Source organism: Mercenaria mercenaria, chromosome 5, assembly GCF_021730395.1.
Source record: "Mercenaria mercenaria strain notata chromosome 5, MADL_Memer_1, whole genome shotgun sequence".
In the NCBI taxonomy this organism is placed as follows: domain Eukaryota; kingdom Metazoa; phylum Mollusca; class Bivalvia; order Venerida; family Veneridae; genus Mercenaria; species Mercenaria mercenaria.
Window position 1 is genome coordinate 74548481 of NC_069365.1, and position 20210 is coordinate 74568690.

Here is a 20210-nt window from a genome sequence, read left to right on the forward strand (position 1 = left end):
AACAAAGTAAAAGTGACCGAAAATTAATTTCATCTTTTCTTTTTTATAAATTTCCAGAATTAGTACTCACATCTCTATTTCTGTTGACCCTGACCTTGAACCATGACCCAGTGTTGACTTTTTTATCAATGTTCACTCTTGTAACATCCTCAGCTCCAAAAGCCACAGAGAAACGAATTCGGCCATTGAGTATTTCCAGCGCAATGAACGCTTTTGAGCCCGGAATGGAGGACGGATTGTACAGTAGTAGTGCTCGCTCCTTCTCCGTTGCAAAAATTACCTCTATCTCATTATTCATCTCAGATACTGACGGAAATACCATGTATGAGATATCGCTAAAACCAGTACTAGATTTATCGCACACATCTCCCCAATAGCTGTATGGACATTCACATTTGTACTTGTCTACCTCGTTTTTGCATTGACCTCTCACACATGGCTCATTTTTGCAATAATTGTTGCCGTTCTGACATGTCTCGCCCGAAAATCCTTCTGCACACTTGCAATTAAATGAGCCTGCTAAGTTTTCACATGAACCTCCATTTTGGCAAACATTTTGCAGGCACTCATTCACATCAACTCCGCAGTTTGTTCCGGACCATTCTGGTGGACAAACACACTTCTGGTTTTTACAAACTCCACCGTTTTGGCAAAATGTATTACCGCAGGGTTTAGCGTCCTGGCTACAATCAGGACCTGTGAATTCTGCTGGACAAGAACAATAGGAGACCAAATCCATTGATGGACTCGAAAATGCTTGATTAAGCGAATCTGCATTCTGACTGTTTGAGCTGACTGTCATGTGATTTGCACATTTCCCGCCATTTTTACACTGAGTACCAACACACTCTGAGTAATCCACCTTTATCATAAATATATTAGATGCAGACTCAATGCTACTTTTTTCTTGAAGTAATTTTTGTTGCAAACTGTCCGAAAGATAATATTCATCACTTCCTGCTTTTTTCGCTGCAAGGTAAGCTAACACATCTCCTGAATGGTCAATCAAAGAATAAATCAAAACTTTATCTTGGGTGTCAAACAGGCTCTTCACAGAAGAAACAAAAGTGGTGTACACTTTGCTCATGAACTCGTCTGCATCTATTCCAGCAACCTGAACTATTGTTGAATGCTCTAGAGTATCGTTATCAAAATTGATGACTTTAACTGAAACATCATATGTGATTGGATCAAATGTGCTGTCGACTGCCTGGACTTCTAAGGTGTACGAGGGCAATGTTGGATTTTCATTCAATAGTAAAGAGCAGCTTCCCGATGGAATACTGAACGGGGTGCCAGTGCTGCGTAATGTGCACCTTGGTTTACCGTCAAGATCTGGATCTACCGGACGAACATCAGCAATTGGCCCTTCTCGTCGTCTGCCATTGTACAAAGAAACAAAAATAGTAAGTAAACGCGGTGACGGTGGCGTATCATTTATATCAGTTACCAGTACTCGGAATGATAATGTTGAAGACTGGGTTGGAGATCCACCATCTTTTACAACAACAGAAACCATAAATTCTGGCTTTGATTCCCGATCAAGAACCTTCTTAGTCCTGACTTCCCCATTACTCTTGATATCGAAGTACTCATATTCAACAAGGCTTCCGCTCAACTTCTCATACGTATATGGTCCTTGGTTTCTGACATCATCAGGGTCAGTGGTAAACTGGGTCAAGGTCGTAACTAAGGTGGATACCACTTGACCTTCAGTGACAGTAGCTGTGAAGTTCTTAAACTCTGGCCCATTGTCGTTGACATCATCAAGGTAGATAAGCACTATTGCAGAACCTATAAAAGGAAAACATCTTTTTTTAATTCAAAGTGTAAATGCAATCAACCAGTTCTGCAATATCAAAATCACACATTTAATCAATAAAACACAAAAACAAGCTCTCAGCTTAATACTTACATAATGAATATTCATATAAACACTTATGTATCAGAAATACAGAAAGTCCATGAGACACTGTAAACTCATTCCTATGAAAATGTTCAATTCATCCTTTTACTTATTCAGATGCTTAACTAGAGCTATCACTAAACGTGATGAATGTACCCCCCGCATGCACTGACACAGTACATTGCAGTCTGACGCACACAAGATTGCATAATTATGTGTATGTATGTATACAGACTGTATGTCATACAGTATAGTAACGAAAAACAAAGTCCCATAACTCTGCAGAATATTTATCTAAAAGAACATAACATGCAATGCACCATGCACAACTAGGGTTGGTACTGATCACTTGTTGAAGTTTCATTAAATTGTGTGCCAGGGTTCGGAAGATTAGGCGGCACAAGACTCCATGCAGACTGTAAGTACATAGTATGTTACAGAACAAAGTCCCATATACTCTGCAATTTTTGTCGTTGAAAGACTAACATGCCCATGGAACAACGTACTGTTGTTAACTGATCACTTGTGTGAAGTTTCATTAAATTGGTCTAAGGGGAAATGAGAGATGGTGCGCACAAGATTGTGTCTATGTATATAGTTTAGTAACAAAAATAAAGTCCGTAACTCTTGGCAAATATTTTTTTCTGAAAGAACCTAAATTGGCCCATGCAAACTACTGTTTGTTACTGATCACTTGTGTGAAGTTTCATGTAAACTGTGTCAATGTGGATGAGGAAGATCATTAAATTTGTCAAGTGGATGAGGAGGATCACTAAATGGTGTCAAGTGGATGTAGGGAGATCATTAACTTGTGTCAAGTGTTGAGGAGAATGGTGCGCACAGATTGTGTCTATGTAATAGTATATTGACAAAAAACAAAAAATCCCATAACTCTGCAGTTTTTTTTCTGAAAGAAACCATAACATGCCCCATGCAATACTACTGTTGTTACTGATACTGTGTAAGTTTCATTAATTGTTCAAGTGGATGAGGAGAGATGGTGCGCACAAGATGTGTCTACGGACTGGTTCAGACAGACAGACGGATGGACAGACAGACAACCTGAAACCAGTATACCCCCACTTACAACTTTGTTGTCACGGGGTACAATAAAGTAGTGCCCTCCAGAAGTCCACAGACATTTTCAACATAAAAAACAAAACATGACCTCTTCATTTTCTCTGTAATTGAACCAGGTAACTGTTAAAACTCGAGTCATATCTTTTCAGTAAATTTTTTATGCTACTAAGATCTTAATTCATGTTGAAAATTAATAATAATAAGAGCCATCTATATTTTAAAGAACACCTGATAACTCATTTGTCTCCTGACATATGGAGGGCACTGAATATTCATCATTTAAATTGTAAAAATAATCTTAACAGCTGTAAGATGTATTGTCGTGTTTATACATACCAGTTTCTGGTGGAGAACCAGTGTCTATAGCTCCCACAGTGATATTGTACACTGGTACCGTCTCTCGGTCCAGGATTCCTCTGCCTGTCGTAGAAATGTAACCTGTATTTCTGTTAATCTTAAACAATGACTGCGAGTTCCCTGCAAGAATTGTGTATGAAAAGACCCTGTCGGAAGATTCAAAGTCATAATCCTCGGCAATTACCGTGGTTACTTTAGTATCTGCACCAGAATTCTCCAGAATGTTTGCATGGTAAACATCCTGTTTGAATCTAGGTGGATCATTTGCGTCTTGCACAGAGATGTGGACTGTGCACGTATCTGTATCATTCCCTTTTACACTTCCCCAGTTCTTTGCCAAAACTTCTAGCGTGATACTTGGTGAAGATTCATAATCCGGCTGACCGGACACAAGAATAACTCCGGTTCTTGGGTCAATTTTAAAACCTTTTGCATTACTGTCACCAATCAAGAAATAATTAACATTTCCATCTGGTCCAGAGTCCTTATCAGTCGCCGAGACTTGACCAACTGACGTTTTAGTTTCAGCTGACTCACTGATGCTAAAGTAGTAAGCATCTTTCACAAACTGTGGTACAAATTCATTAACGCCGTCAATATATATGGTCAAAGACATGGTACTCTTGCGAGAGGAGTCTGGATTTAAGGCCATGATGGTAATTGTGTACACATTCTTTGTTTCATAGTCCAAAGACCCTCTGGAAGTAACAATTCCAGTTATTTCATTCATTTCAAACTTCTTTCCTGGATCGCCTTCCCCAACAATGGCGTAACGAATAACAGCATTGTCCCCAGAATCTATGTCAACTGCTACTGCATGGTAAACTGGTGTACCTAAAGGTGAATTTTCCTCCACAAATACAGTATCTATTGCCTGTCCAAAGATTGGATCATTGTCATTCAAGTCCCTAAGTTTCACTGTATAAAACATGGTTGTTTGTCTAGGAATAAGCGCTCTATCTTTGGCTGTGATTTGTAGCGTGTATTTTTTCACAAATTCATAATCTAGTGTACCTTTCACAGATAATTTACCATTATTTCTGTCCAAATTAAACACGTCATCATCGTCTCCACCTGTGATTTCATAAATGACCTCAGCGTTCAAACTCCTGTCATTATCAGTGGCTTTAAATGTCTCAATCAAAGAACCGATGCCTTTATTTTCATTGACAGTGATCTCTTTCGTCGCAGGCGCCACGAATGCAGGAGCATAGCGATTTTCGTCAGTCACAACAAGTCGTACATTGACAGTGGACGAGAGTGGGGTATTTCCTTTGTCTTCAGCTTTGACTACCAGAATATATTCTTTGTTTGAATTACCAATCAGATCACTTGTTACCGACACAATTCCTGAAATTCAAAGAAAAAAATCAAATAGAATTCTTTCGTTTCTACTTAACAACACAGTCTTACAAAATGAGAACATGCATTATAATGGAACAGAACAGAACAGAACAGAACACAAGTGGACTAAGAACAAAATAAGATACTCAAGTCTATCATTCTGAAGTAATTTAAAACTGTCTTGAAGAATTACAGTTCAGATACATTGCATAAAGCAGTGGTAAAAGTAGTACTTAGGCTTAACTGAACACATAATGCTAAACTTCACAAAAGATTTTTCTTCCTTAAAAATCTTGAGAAAGTTTACCTGAGAATTTGTCCACAGTGAAGAAAGCAGATCCATTACCACCAGCAGAGAAGTACTCCACTCTAGCATTGTCACCATAGTCACTATCATCACTGAAATCAAATAGAAAGCATTATACTCAAAATGCAGAACGTTAACATTTTTCAGACAATATTCTATGTACACATTCAAAATGTACTTGTAAAACATATAACTTAAGTCTTAAACATGTAGAGTTACATGATTTATTTATTGAGCCATTTTTATAGTTGTTATCATATACAGATTTAATACACATATGCCCACATGTACAAGTTTGAAATTACAGCTTTTGTTTTTCCAAAATTTCATAAAAAAAATTCAGATTGTACAAATACGTAGTAAATGTTAAATTCAGTTAAACATTCTCTGATGTTTGATATCTTGTTCTTCCTTATTTTTCCTTTTAACTACAGTAAATATTTTCCAATCATGCCTTTTTAGATTTCAATTAGGCTTAAGCAGTCAAACCTGTTAATAAAGATTATAATCTTGAAATGAAAAAGCGTTCTTTGTTAACAGGTGGTCTCTTAAACCATGTGTTTGTAGCACAGAGGTCTATTGCTATGGAGGGGTTAATTCATTAAGACATTTACAGTGGAACCTGCCTTAGTAGCCACCTGTATTAAGCAGCCGCTTGCCTGAAGCAGCTAGATCTGTGTTGCTCCCGACTGGCTGCTTAATACAACTTTGACTGTACATGAATATCTTTGACTGTACATGTACATATAACAGGAAAGAAAATATCTGTCATTGTAGAGGTGTTTTCTCTTTCAATGTGCAATTAAGGTAGTACTGTTATTGATTTTTTAAGACTTTTACCTAGAAAGCATGAGTGCCAAACAGTGGCTGGAGCCTTTTACAATTTATTCAAAGGCCTGACGCCTTATCACTTATACAATTCCCCCACCCACTCTCAACCACTGCAAAAAATCTAAAGCAAAATCGCATTATCAGAATATGATACAAGATGACTGCTAAATGGCTTTAAATACCAAATCCAATTACATGGATTTATCAAGGATTCAGGTTCATTTTCTTAATGACTTGTAAAAGCACCCCTTTGTATGGATTTATTAAATATTCAAATCTGACATTTAACAATGAATTTCGTATCAAATACCCAAGACAGAATCTGTCACTTCTATTTATCAATATAAAATTTACTATGCATTGCATGCAAATTTGATCATTTAGCTCTAAATCTTGAATATGTCATCTCAAGACAATTTTACAATCAATAAAAGATGATGAATTCTTCTAAAATGGTGTAAGAAGTAAGGATTTGTAACAGAAAGTAATATCTTGAAAATTTAAGGACAATAAACTTTCAACTGAGGTTTCATGTTTTCAGTGATCATTAAATTCTGTCTCTCTAATAGTAAGTCAGCAAATTTAGCTAAGTAGGTAGTGCACAGGACTACAGAATGTAGAGGGTATAAGTTTGAACAACAGACATGGCAAATGTTTTTCTTGATTTGACAGAAGGCGGCATGTCTGAAATAATTCATCCTCTACCTCTGTTTCAAGTGGTGAAGTTGTCAACTACTTGTGGAGAGAAAGTCAGTACTGGTGTAGAATCAAGGACCACTTGTAAGGTTATCAGACCACTGTTATATAAATACTGTTGAAAAACATCTTAAAACCCAATCAAACACAACAATCTCATGGTTACTTACATTGCATGTACGGTGATGATACTGTTGCCTATCTGGGTGGTTTCTGGTACAGCGCTCTCGTACTTCATGTGTTCGAACACTGGAGGATGGTCGTTGTAGTCCACAATATTCACATACACCGTCTGTTCTGAAGATCGAACTGGGGTTCCAAGGTCTTTCACCAGTACCACCAGCTCATGCCGATTTGGCAATGAATTGGACTCAAAAGCTGGATCAAAGGTCAATTCTTCAAGGGAGGTAATGATTCCAGTGTCACTATCGAGATCAAAATAGCTGGAAGCCAGCTTGAGAGAAAAGTAGACCTGATTATTTGGTGCGCTGATATCAGCATCTGTAGCACTTAGTACACCTACCAACGAGCCAGGCTGCAGCATTTCCTCGAAGTCGAAACTAAACGGCTGTGTAAGGACAGGACTGTTATCATTTACATCATTAACATCAATTTCTACATTTCCTTCAACAGCGTGAGCGCCGTCAGTGGCTGACACTCGTAACCTGTAACTTGACGTCTGCTCCGCGTCAAGTGGCATTTGAAGAGTAATATTCCCGCTCACACTTTCGATAGAAAATATGCCACCAGCATCGTCTGTGAGGGAATATGTTGCAATAGCATTCTGCCCTATATCCTTATCAGATGAGGTCACACGCAACACAAAACTTCCGACCTCAATGTTTTCTGGAATTTTTACACGGAACTGACGAGTGAAAGCAGGGGACTCATCATTAACATCAAGAACTGTTATCCTCACAGACGCTGTTGAATTCTTTCTTTCGTTTTGGCTTCCCTATAAAAATATAGAAAGAATTAGATTTCTACCTTTACTGAATAGTATTGAAAATTAACACATACTAAATTCATATACTTATAAAAAAATTATTTGATCATAAAATGTACTCATATTCTGTGAAGAATGAAAGTTTTCAATTCAAAAGAAATTTAACTAAACATTCAAAGACACCTTAAAATTAACTTCTCATAGTTCATGAAAATTTCAACCAATTTGTTATATATGCCATTAATAACACTTACAGAATCTGAAGCTGTGACTGTCAGACTGTACGTGTCCTTCTGTTCCCTGTCCAGGGTTGTATATGTTTTGATCTGGCCAGTTTTGCTGTCGATTCTGAACTTTAAACTATCTGTACCCGAAAGCGAATAGAAAACCTCACCATTTTTACCGGAATCTGCATCATATGCCTTTACTTTGACAACTGGTGAATTAAACATTTCGTCTTCTAAAATTGACACATTGTATAATGGTTTAGTGAATCTTGGTACATTATCATTGACATCTTCCACTCCAATGACAACCTCAGCGTAACTCGCTATTTCTGCTGACCCACTTTCAGCTGCCTTGACCCATAGATGATATTGCTGAATTACTTCATAATCTATCTGACCAGTAACCTTGACTCTGCCTGAACTCCTTTCAATTCCGAAAGCGTCACCTAAATTTCCACCGGCAATGCTGTATACAATGGGAGCATTGTTTGCAGAGGTAGCAGTTACCGTAGTTATGACGCGATCAAGTACCAGGTTCTCAACGACCTTGAGGTTGGTAGGAATGGAACCGAAGGTCGGGGGAGTAAGACCAGAACTTGCCGATACTGTAACTGTCAAAGGAACTGTAGAAGACAGGACTGGACTTCCCTGTAAATTACAAAGATCAACATGAGAAATCAAATGAGAACATAAGAAAATTTGTTTTGTGCTTCAGCATCAAATTATTTACATATATATTTAATGTTCCTACTAGTAGCATCTTTTTTAAGCTTATGATAAGCCATTGTGTGTAACATTGAGATACAAGTTGACATTGCAAGGTGCTAAATAAACTAAAGACATGTCTTTATTTCTTACTTTTTCTATCATATGTTTAACACCAACATAATTCAGCTCATATGGCATTTTCCAGCTTTCATTTAGACAAGCCAGATGGGTGACTTCCCACAAACCAGCCCTATATTTTTACATTATACTATAAAACAAATTCAAAGGTAAAAAGGAAGTGACAGTAAGCCATGTCAAAATATAATATGAAAGCTTATCCATAAGTATTTCCTAAATATTTTTACACTTTTAAATTTTTATATGTCTTTACCTTATCTCTGGCTGTAACTTGGAGGGTGTAACTTCTTCCAGAAGTGAGCGACTGTTTTGTGGTTACCACGCCAGTTTTGGCATTAATTCTAAAGAAAGCAGCATCTGGCTGGCTAATACTGTATTCCACAAGTCTGTTGTCTCCACTGTCAAGGTCGGTTGCACTCACTCCAATAACAAATGTGCCTAAAATAGAAATGACGACTATTTCATACTTCAGAATCAAATACATGTACCTCGAGATTTATGTCAAATTCTTTGAGATTAAGAAAGGGCTATCTTTCATTAGAAATTGAAACAAAACCTGAAAACCAAGTGAAATTCCTTCTATTTCATGAAAACACTTGTGCAGTCCGTAAAATCAGTTGAAAACCCTCAAAAACATGTCATAAAAGGCATATGAAATGTGACATGAAATAGAAGGAATTTCTCATACTCATAAAATAACAGCTTGAACAATATTTGATTTGTTATACCGTATTTGCAATTTAATATTTTTGCTGCCTGCTTTTTTTTTTCAATCAAAATTTCTATGTTCATCTTGTGGTATGCCTCTTTAAAAGTTGTTAAAAGGGTTCTTGAAAGTCAATAGTTTATAACCAATAAATGATATTAATTTTGTATGCAGCTGCAAACAAACTGTTGCACAAATTACATAGAAATACACTTTCAATATTTGCCTAACTCTACAAGGCCTGTAATATTGAAATCTGTATTTCTTAGGGAAAGGGGAAGGATGTAAAAACTTATCAATTTGGCACTTAAAGAATCAGCAGAATTTACAAGAATGAAAACTGAAAACATCAAAAAATTGTAAAAAAGGTAATACTATGTAATACCTGTATTAGCTGGAAGCTGTAGATTTCTCGTGTAACTCTGACTGTTGAACCGTGGTGGGTTATCATTGACGTCATCTATGTAGACACTGACGGTTGCGGTTGCTGACAATGGCAGAAGACTTGTATCCATGGCGATGACCTCAAGAGTGTACTGTCTGACCTCTTCTCTGTCCAGCCTCACTCTGGTTGCTATGCGACCAGTATTAGGGTAGATGATGAACTTATTGTCTATGCTGTCTGTTAGTCTATATCTGCAACACACATTGAAAATAAGAGAATTTGTTTCATAGAGATTGTTGCCATAGAGAAAATTTTGTAAACAGCAAAACCGTTAACCATAATTCTATCAGTACAAACTTTGAAACATGCAAACTATTCTGATATTACTGGGATAAAACAACTTCCTCACATGACAACCCAAAAAGCATGAGCGGATTTGACCATAACCATTGATTAGAATAGACTTTGCATGCAGAAATTATGAACAGAAGAGTTGTTTTTTTTTAGATATAATATCTTGTATGTCTACTAATACTGAAACTGAAAACAGTTCCACTGATCACCTCTGCAACTTAGAAACTGGAAAATTCCACATTTCTCATGTTTTAACCCTTATCATGCTGGACACGACTGATTCTGCCTTTGCGGCCAGTGTAGATCATGATCAGCCTGCACATTCGTGCAGTCTGATCATGATCTGCACCGTTCGCCATTCAGTCAGTATCTTTTTGGTAAGCACCCCTTTTAAAAGTTAATAGTACTGTCCAAATTGGAAGATGGACAAGTTCATTACAGATATTTAGCAGCTTAAGGGTTAATTAGCATACCTTAAGCAGATATTTGTTATTCAGTTTTTGAGCGGACCTGACTACCCCTTAACTTAAGCAATGTTTTCCATGTTATGCAAAATCATGAACTACCTTTCCATTCATTAATGACATTTTATCGGAAAGTATCAGTAGATGCAGTTCATTCAATTTCTGATTTACGCAATTTCACAACGTGAGGGTGAGAAAGTCCTTCACACAGATGTTTTAATTTTTGCCCAAGCAGCAAGGTTGACAGGCATAGAATTTACATAAAGAAAACACATGCTTTCATATTTTCAATTAATCTGCACTCAGATAAATAAATTAAAGCATGGAAAATTGAAATTGTCAAAATATTATTAATGAATTTCTTCTGAATAAAGCATTAAATACAGCGATAAGGTTTCAGTACAGGCCTAGTATATACGCTGCCCCTTAACCTGCGTGAATCATCGTTTGTTCATAAGACTGAAATCCAATATCGCAACTTTGCACCCTCTTTTTAGGTTTTCTTTCTTTACGATTGGGAGCGTAGTATTACAAATATATGTGCTATATGGTTTGAGTAATTTGAAAATTAAGCAACCTTTACGAAAGAATATTTGCTCAAAGCTGCCAGTATACAATTTACGTTAAACTAAACCGTGCATTTTATGTACACATTACACAGTAAATATGCATGGCTTTATTTGAACAGAATTAAGGAAGAAGCGCGTTATCGACTGATGTATTTACCTACCACTCTAAAATATAACTAGTTATTTAGTGTTTTCACTTGAAAATTGGAACTTAAGAAGATTCATAATGTTTCAAATTATAAAGTTTACAAAATGACAACGTATTTTTCAAAAGCACGCCAGTTCATATTACTTGATAATAAAGATGTTAAGATAGTACAGGGACATGTAGACTTTTGTTCGATATTTTAATGGGTCTAATAATGTGCTAAAATTCAGAACATAGCAATTTTTCTTGACATAGCCATACACGTTTGAAATGAACATTTGAGACCTAAATCTGAAAGTCTGAAACAAGTAGCATGCCACTCCAAAGAAATTCCTGCACAATTTTCAGGTGATTATTATTATTATGTACAAGCTTCACTAACATGTTAAGGAATTGAAATCACAGTGTCTCTAAATATAAACTGATCAAAACTGAAGAATTATCTTTATAATCTGGTAGCCTTTAAATAGTTTGTAATTTAATAGACTTTAGTTACGTACATGATTTGCGCATTGCTTCCTTCATCAGCATCGGTTGCCTTGACAACAGTAACGTCTGTATCAACATCGGCATTCTCCGAGACATGGGCGATATAGCTGCCAACATGGTCAAACACTGGCGGGTTGTCGTTGACATCTTCCACAAACACAGAAACTGTGCCGGACCCTGTAAGTCCTCGTCCAGTGGCTAAAATAAACAGAATAGGAATATTGGTTCTATGTTAACAAAATATGCATGTTATATTATAACTACATTGGTACAAATGTAATAAAGATACTATTTAGGATTTTTAAAAAAAAAGTATCATTTTTACAAGACAGACATATAGGTTTAACGTTCAAAAATGTAACATTTCATCACAGGATTTATATGTCAAATAAAACGAAAGAAAAAAAATCAAAAACTTTGAAACTGGCATGAATGCCACAAGTCAGTTATCAAAATAGCAGTAATTAAGTTACAATTCTTCAAAATAACAAAAGCTAAAGGAGGTTTCTTAGCTCTGGATTTTGAAAATAGGTACATCTAATAATTCTTGTTTTTTTTTCCTCTACAAATTACCATTCTTTTACATTTTCTACAGGAAAGAATACAATTAAGGTGTATAATTACATAAGAATATGATATTTCGATAATAAATCACAGTAAGAAAGTAACTCTATTAAACTGTCACTTTAATTGATCAAAATCATTTAAATATCAAGGCCAGCATTTATCAAAGAATGAACTAAAAGAACTGTAATCTAAATCTTTTTTCTTCCCTTCTAAACTCCGCATTAATCATAATTTTCATTAAACTGTTAAAGAAATTTCAGGCTACAGAAACAGAAACAGACTGCATTTTTTAGATATCTACAAACTCAAAGAGAATCTTGTATTTAGTATTATTAGCACCATTTCTCAAATCCACCTTGCAGAATGTAAAGATAAAAGATAAAGAAAGAGTGTGAGAGATTCTACTAAAGAAGTAAAGTTTTATAAATAAATTATAACAGATTTAAATTTGATAGGAGTATTCTTCAGTTTGTTAGAAATGTATTAACAACTGTCAATCAATTTTTCAATTTTCTTCAAACTGTTTTTTTTATAACTGTTCTGTTGTAATCATATTCTGTTGAGAGATCAATGCACTGGACTACTATAGTTAGGCAAGAAATGACAGTCAATAGTTAGGCAGAAGTATACCTATAGGGACTTTCTCAAAATATAAAAAGAATTAATAGACCCTAGCTCTATCATAATTAATACTTGTCCAGTATTTCTACAAAAGTTAATATTTCTTACCATCTGTACAAGGTACATAAAACAAAGATTAAATTATTATTATTACACTTCTGTTTGTATGCGACATTCATTTTTTTAAAACGGCATGACTTTTCATTACAAACTCGGGACAATCTTAAATCAGATGGAAAAAAATCAGAGATGATCAAAGTTGTTCGTTTTTTGGTGTTTAGATAAAGTCTACTTCAGAATGCAATTCTCCAAATACTGCAAACATATTTAGCACCAACTAAACAAACCATAAAATGATAAATTATTTGAAAAATAAATAAACTTATGGCTGCCGCTGGATTGTAAATCTACTTTCACTGCATCAATACTGTATTTCATATTGACTGAGAAACACTTTTAGAAGCAAGAACAAAACAAACTACTTCTCACATAAGTAGGGACAAACAAACTTTAAAACTACAGTCTGATTTTTAGTTTTAAGTTGCAGCAATAAACGACACATAATTCATGATAAAATGTAATACTATAAACTTGAAATAACAATATATACATTCACTTATGAAATAATCAATGTAGATCAAAGGGCCTGTTAAACAGCTTTAATTAAACATCATAGAGAGAGAGTATCAATTTCATATTATAATATGACCTTTTGTTTATACATAGAGCCCAAAAAAAATCCATTTCAGCTACCGGTATGTATTTAAGCGTAACAATTCTAAGGACTGTACATCCATTTAATCAAATTAATAAAGTGCTTTCAAAAAATTTCATATTTGATGTTTTTATTATTACAAATAGTGTTGTTGTTGTTGTTGTTGTTATCATTATCATCATCATCATTATCTTTTTTATTACTATTATTATTATTATCATTATCATTATTATAAGCACTTTCGGCTGTAATATCACCGCATAATTCTTTCTCCTTTCAAAATGTTTTTTGCATAAAATGATAAATGTCCATATAATGTTCATATCTATCCCTAATGGTTTTTGTTTCCCCATTCAAATCAATATTGTGTGCATTTCTACCTTCCATAAATCACACCCAGTTTGACAGAACAGATGATTCTAGCCTACTTTGAACATACTCCAGTCCCAGATAAAATGCTTGTTAAACCTTATTTATGCATCAATAAAATATTGAACCATATGAAATATTAGTGTTGTGACATGAAACATTTCTAGGAGACTTGGCATTTGCTAGTGAAATACTGCATCTTTAGAACTTAGATTATTGAATCATGTTTGTTTGTTTAATGCCTTTTTATAATTTTTCTACAATTATTTACTTATGTGTTAACTTATCCAGTGCTCTTAGATTCTGCAACTTCTTCTCCCCATGTATCTAACAACTTCTCCATAATGAATCAGACTGGAAGGAGACACACTGTCTTTTGACATACCATCAACAAGGGCACAAGTTGGGTACAAGAATCAAACATGTGACCTCTCCATCAACCATATATTTGACAGACCAATCAGTTGACAAAATTAATGTATTGCAGTATTCTTCAATTTTCACCAGGCCTGATATTTCCTCTCCTAGGAAATGACAACTTCTCCACAAGAAATGAAGAACAAATAACTTTCTTAGGTTAAGCCATAGGAGTATCCTGCTCTATCACAGGCCCAAACGCCTAACTCTTGTATCCAAGTGGGGGCATTTACGAACAAAAGAACATCTTCTCCACAATAAAGACACTGAGAACAGATAACTCTGGGTCTATGATATCTTTGATCAAGAGGTGGAGAAGTCTACTGCTCCACCATAGCTTAAAACACATTTGGTGTCAGAGAGAGACATAGTAACTTCTCATTAATTTGTGCTGCAGGAAAGCATTTTATTAGAGAAGTTCTTGGAACACTATCAAACACACTTGACATTTCTAATAATTCATGTGTTTCTACCTTTAACTGCGTGCAGGTAATCAAAGACAAAGAGCTACAAGGACAAGACAAATTTTATTGTTTTACAATACCCAGGCATAATCAGGACTAGACAGATTTCTTAAAATCAAACATTATAAATAAACAGATTTTTATCAGACTAGTTGCAATTATTACACAATTTATTGCTGTTTATGGGAAGATCTATAGTCTGTCATAGACAGATTATCAGATAATGCAATCAGCATGTAAGGATTACAAATTTTATATAGGGATTATCAGGTAAATTCTGACACTGATGCCACTATTGATAAAAGATTGACAATTATGTAATATTTCATATATCTAAATAAAACTAATAAAACTCCTGGAAGAGGAAATTCTTTCTATGATCTATAAGTCTGATGATACCATAATTCATTAAAAAGCTGTCAGTAACAAATTGTTTATCTCTTTACCCAGAACTGTTCTGATCTGTGGCACTAAGGCATGGGGACTGGGTGGAGGGGTGGTGAGGCGGAGCTTGGTGGGACAGGTTTAGGTGTTCGATTCTAAAAAGCACCATGAAAAAAAAACAAAAAAAAACAAAACAACTTTGTTTGCCAAGTTGCCAAAGGAACATTCAATCCCAATAGTAACAATTACAGCACAATTTGTAAGACATCTTGGGATACTTTGCTATCATTTATTAATGAATTTACCTTTTAATTTATTTATCAATATAATTATAGATAATAAGATAACTGTAGAGCAATTTTCTACAAAACTGATTATAAGCATTTCATTTCACTGAATAATTCACACGGAAACCCCCCATCACCCCCAAGAGGAAAGCCATGGCGAACAATTGATTGTTGCTAACTGGTTAAAAGCACAAGTTCTAGTGGAGGACTGCATTAATTACTGAAAACTTGGATGTACCCAATGATGATTGTTTTAGACAGGGGGGAGAAAAATTTTCACATTCACCCATTTATTTAAAAACAGTGAGATCCTTGTGTTTAATTTACCATACTAAATTCAATAAATGGGCTGAATAATTTACTACTGTTTCTGTTAACCGGCAAAAAGTAGTTTTCGCAGATCTCTGGATTAGAATTTTCTTGAAGTAATTGTGCTTCCATCATTTGCATAATCAAAATGTTAACAGCTTGTCAATTGCATCTCATAAATATTCATAACTGATAAATTGGTAACTTCAAAGAAGTCTTAAAGTTAACCAATATATCATTTTACCTGTTAAACACTTGTCTATTTTATAATTTGAAATGGTTCGAAACCGCAGTTTAGAGAAATGGAAGACCCGATACATCAGGAAACACTTATTAAAGAATGCGGTGTTCTTAACAGATGGAACTAGCCTATAAAACAGAAGCTTTTGGAGAATGAAGTAATCAAGAAGCAATTCTCACTTTCCCATCAATATAACATAAATGCCAACTTTCAGTCTCGAATGACACAAATCTTGGGAAATTTTACCCCTCTCCCAATCTTAAACATGTCAATATCTCTGTTAGAGTTATTCCCTAATGCTGTTTTATGACCACAGTAGTGTGTGCCCAATTGATACTCTCCCCTCAGAAATATAAAATATCTTGCTATCTTGCGCAAAACCTAATCATCTCTAGTCAAATACGAGAACTCGAACCTAAATCAATTAGCGAAAAAGCAACCTCAATTTAATTAAATTTTAAGTTCGATTCATTTCCTTTCAATTTGACCAAACCACACTCTTCACTTCGGTAGACTGTGACAATGGGTCGCCGTCACAATGAAGGCTCCACAACTTCGCCTGACAAGCGGTCATTAGGAAAACTTGATGATGCCTTTTTATACTTGTTCAAGCATCGGTAATGGTCGGTTCAAGTACTTGGACACGAACTGCGGGGAACTATCAAAATCTTAAGACGTGACCAATAACCATTAGAGGACACAGATATGTCTTCAGGCCGTTCACAACTGTTCCGTAAATAGGTCCAAATAATAAAATATCCTTATTTTGCATTCCATCTATGGTCATGATGTAATGGTGTTGCTTCGACACTGAACTGACCTTCATAAAATGTTTTGTAACTGTTAAGGTACATTCACTATTTAAACTGACTAATAAGAAATGCATGTTACACCTATCTTCGGTAAATATAATGTATGTTACATCTAAAGAAAGTAAGGCACATTGTAACAGCACTCATTAAAGTAGTATATGCCTTGTTTGAAATGTGAATCTGTTTAGTGAAAACCATAGTGATACGAAATTTGCTATTTTTCTTCAACCAGACAATGCTAAAATTATTTTAAAACATTTCCTTGCTACTTTTAACATAAATAGTTGAAAACTTTCTTACAAATTCGATTTTAAAGTTATGCAATCCAACCACATTTTAATGTGGCTTATATGAAAAAATACAGAAATATTTTTCAAATTGCCTAAAGGAATGGGAATAATTCTGATTAGTTTTTCATAATCTTATTTTCATATCTTGTAAAAACATCGACAGTGTTGAAATATTTGTTAAGCCACAATTGCATGACCAGTCCTTTATTTTCAATATACAACTGGCCTTTCAAAGGCGCTGTTGTACTTTTTATATATTTGCACAGGAGTGACCGGGATTGACCAAAATTGACCATTCATTCAAATCAGTCAAGCATATTCAAAAATAGCCTCTTATATATAATTCTGCACTGTTTTCTTTCATTTATAGTTAATCTTTCACACTATGGCGCTAACAAGTTTTTAAAGGTTTTACGACTGTGAAAAAACGGATATACTTTCAAGTAGACCGTTCATAATCTTAACGAATCGTTGTAATATGCTCTCAACTTCTACTAGGCAGATCTAAATACCTTTATTATTTACTCATGAAAGAATCACATTTTTACTTTTTGCAAAAATAATCTTGACAAAATGCCGCAAGCAGTTCGGCGGACCATGAAATAATAGTGTTACAAAGATACAATTGTACTTTGCTGTCATATGCGCCAACAGCAGTGATTTTTACTGATTACACGTATATCAATTTAAAGCAATAAAATCTGCATATCGTAGCCTTTGGGACAAGTGGAATACATTTACTTTAATTTATTCAGTATATGAGCCGTGCCATGAGAAAACCAACATAGTGGGTTTGCGACCAGCATGGATCCAGACCAGCCTGCGCATCCGCGCAGTCTGGTCAGGCTCCATGCTGTTCGCTAACAGTTTCTCCAATTCAAATAGACTTTAAAAGCGAACAGCATGGAGCCTGACCAGACTGCGCAGATGCGCAGGCTGGTCTGGATCCATGCTGGTCACAAACCCACTATGTTGGTTTTCTCATGGCACGGCTCATATATGTTTTGCCCTTATCTCCCTCGCGTAAGTGATCTTTGGCAGGTACTATCCTCACTTATATGAATAATATTAAGTTGATACATTTTAAAATATCATGATATTCATTGTGCTATGTTTTCATTTATTTCTTTTTAATATCTTTAATGTATTTTTATGACAGAAAATAATGTGTACCAAATATTACGGAAATAGATTACATCATTATAAATAATTTCAATTAAATGCAATAAAACAAATTTTTTCACATAAAGAAGAAATCATTCAAGAAAATAAATTGCAGCATAAACATGAAGAATCTGGTGTGTTTTGAACACAATAAAAAGTATTTTTTTATGGCAAAAAAAGTAAATCAATTTAAACTGGATAAATTTGAAATGATTCCAGACACAGGGCCATTCTCAAAAACTCTATGGTATATACTTCAAAACGTTTATGACTTTTTGTGAAATAGAACAGAAATCCCAGCAGGTGATATATAGAAGTGCTATGCACTTTTCTGTTACAAATGAACCTCTTATTTCTGTGGGTGGCCCCGATGCTACATTAAAACCAACAGATTTTATTCATCCTTCAGTTCATCTTTAAAGAATTTTGCAGTGATAATCTTAAACTATCAAAAGTTCCATACAAATTGCTTTGAAACATTTAAACTGCCTTTCTGCATACCAATTAAAGAGATATAGGTAATCTAGTAACTTCAATTTTATCGGAAGCTGAATTTGAATACTTGGAAATTAATGATTTGAATAGATCACTATTTCTTTAACATTTATTCGAACTTTCATAGCTTTTTTTCAATTGAAACAGAAAAGATTGTACTTGCATCCTAACTGCTCAATCTCTGATAGTATATACATTTAAGTTCAATTTCTAGCCCATCGTAATTTCACAGCCAAAAGGTCAAAGTCATATTGACTTGATTAACAGATCATAATTTCCCAGTTTCTCAAAATTTGCTATATACTGAAAGATATAATGCAACAAAAACACAATAGAGGTAATAATAAAGACTTTTGAGAGTTGTACTGACCTGAATCTGTGGCAATGACCGTCAGGGTATACTGGGAGGTCACCTCTCTATCAAGCTTCTGTAGTACCATGATTTCACCCGTTGTCGAGCTCATATTGAACAAATTACGATCGCCTTCCCTAATGGCATAGCTGAGTTGGTTAAATGGTGGGGAATCTTCATCATGAGCCAGTACGTTAAGTACGTGTACTGGCAGTGATTCCATATTTTCACGCACTAATCCGATATATGGTGAATCCAAAAACATCGGAATATTATCATTAACATCCAAGACGGTTATGGATACAGTGGCCGTAGAGTAACGCATATCCTCGCCACTATCTTCTGCTTGAATTATTAAATTATATTTTGTGACACGCTCATAATCCAAACTTTTCTGAACACGTATAACTCCACTGCTTTGATCTAAACTGAAATCTGAATTATCATCTCCTGAAATTATGAAAAATTTCACTATTCCATTTAACCCAATATCGATATCTGTCGCAGACACCTGCAGAAGTGTAGTGCCAATATCAACATCTTCTCGGACTTCTTTGTCGTAAAATTCTGGACTAAATACTGGACTGTGGTCATTCTCATCCGCTATCTTAATGACAAGATTTTGTGTTGCAGACAGGGAAGGTAACCCTAGATCTCGGACTGTTACAGTGACAGTATAATTTTGGACGGCTTCTCGATCAAGATCAGTGTTGACACGCAATTGCCCGTCATTTTTGCCTACCGTGAAAGGTTTTCCACCAGATTTTGATACAACACTGAATTCCACCTGACCATTTGGTCCTTCATCAAGGTCACGCACAGTGAAGTTGTGTACAGCTGTATTGAGAGGCGTGTTCTCGCGAACATGAATGATGGCTGAACTTGTGATTTCCGGAGAATAATCATTTACATCAAGAAGAGTCAAAAGAACCTGAAATACAGAAAGAGTAAAAGAAATCTTTTAAACAAATGAAATTTACAAACGTTCAGAGGCATAGCAGTGCCTGGGTAGAGGCACAGTGGTGGATGGGTAGAGGCACACTGATGCATGGGTATAGCGTAAGATTT

At 35.2% G+C, this 20210-nt stretch overlaps 1 protein-coding gene across 1 annotated transcript in view; it reads right to left on the reverse strand.

Moving 5' to 3' along the window:
• LOC128557148 (cadherin-related tumor suppressor-like) overlaps positions 1 to 20210 on the reverse strand; it is an 88831-nt gene that overhangs the window by 10430 nt on the left and 58191 nt on the right. Inside the window, exons 6-14 of the mRNA XM_053543988.1 lie at positions 19161 to 20073; positions 11667 to 11853; positions 9632 to 9882; positions 8794 to 8978; positions 7722 to 8342; positions 6692 to 7476; positions 4995 to 5086; positions 3323 to 4693; positions 71 to 1794 (exon numbers count right to left, since the gene is read on the reverse strand). Of these exons, the coding sequence (XP_053399963.1) occupies positions 71 to 1794; positions 3323 to 4693; positions 4995 to 5086; positions 6692 to 7476; positions 7722 to 8342; positions 8794 to 8978; positions 9632 to 9882; positions 11667 to 11853; positions 19161 to 20073 (6129 nt within the window). The remainder of the gene's footprint in view (positions 1 to 70; positions 1795 to 3322; positions 4694 to 4994; positions 5087 to 6691; positions 7477 to 7721; positions 8343 to 8793; positions 8979 to 9631; positions 9883 to 11666; positions 11854 to 19160; positions 20074 to 20210) is intronic.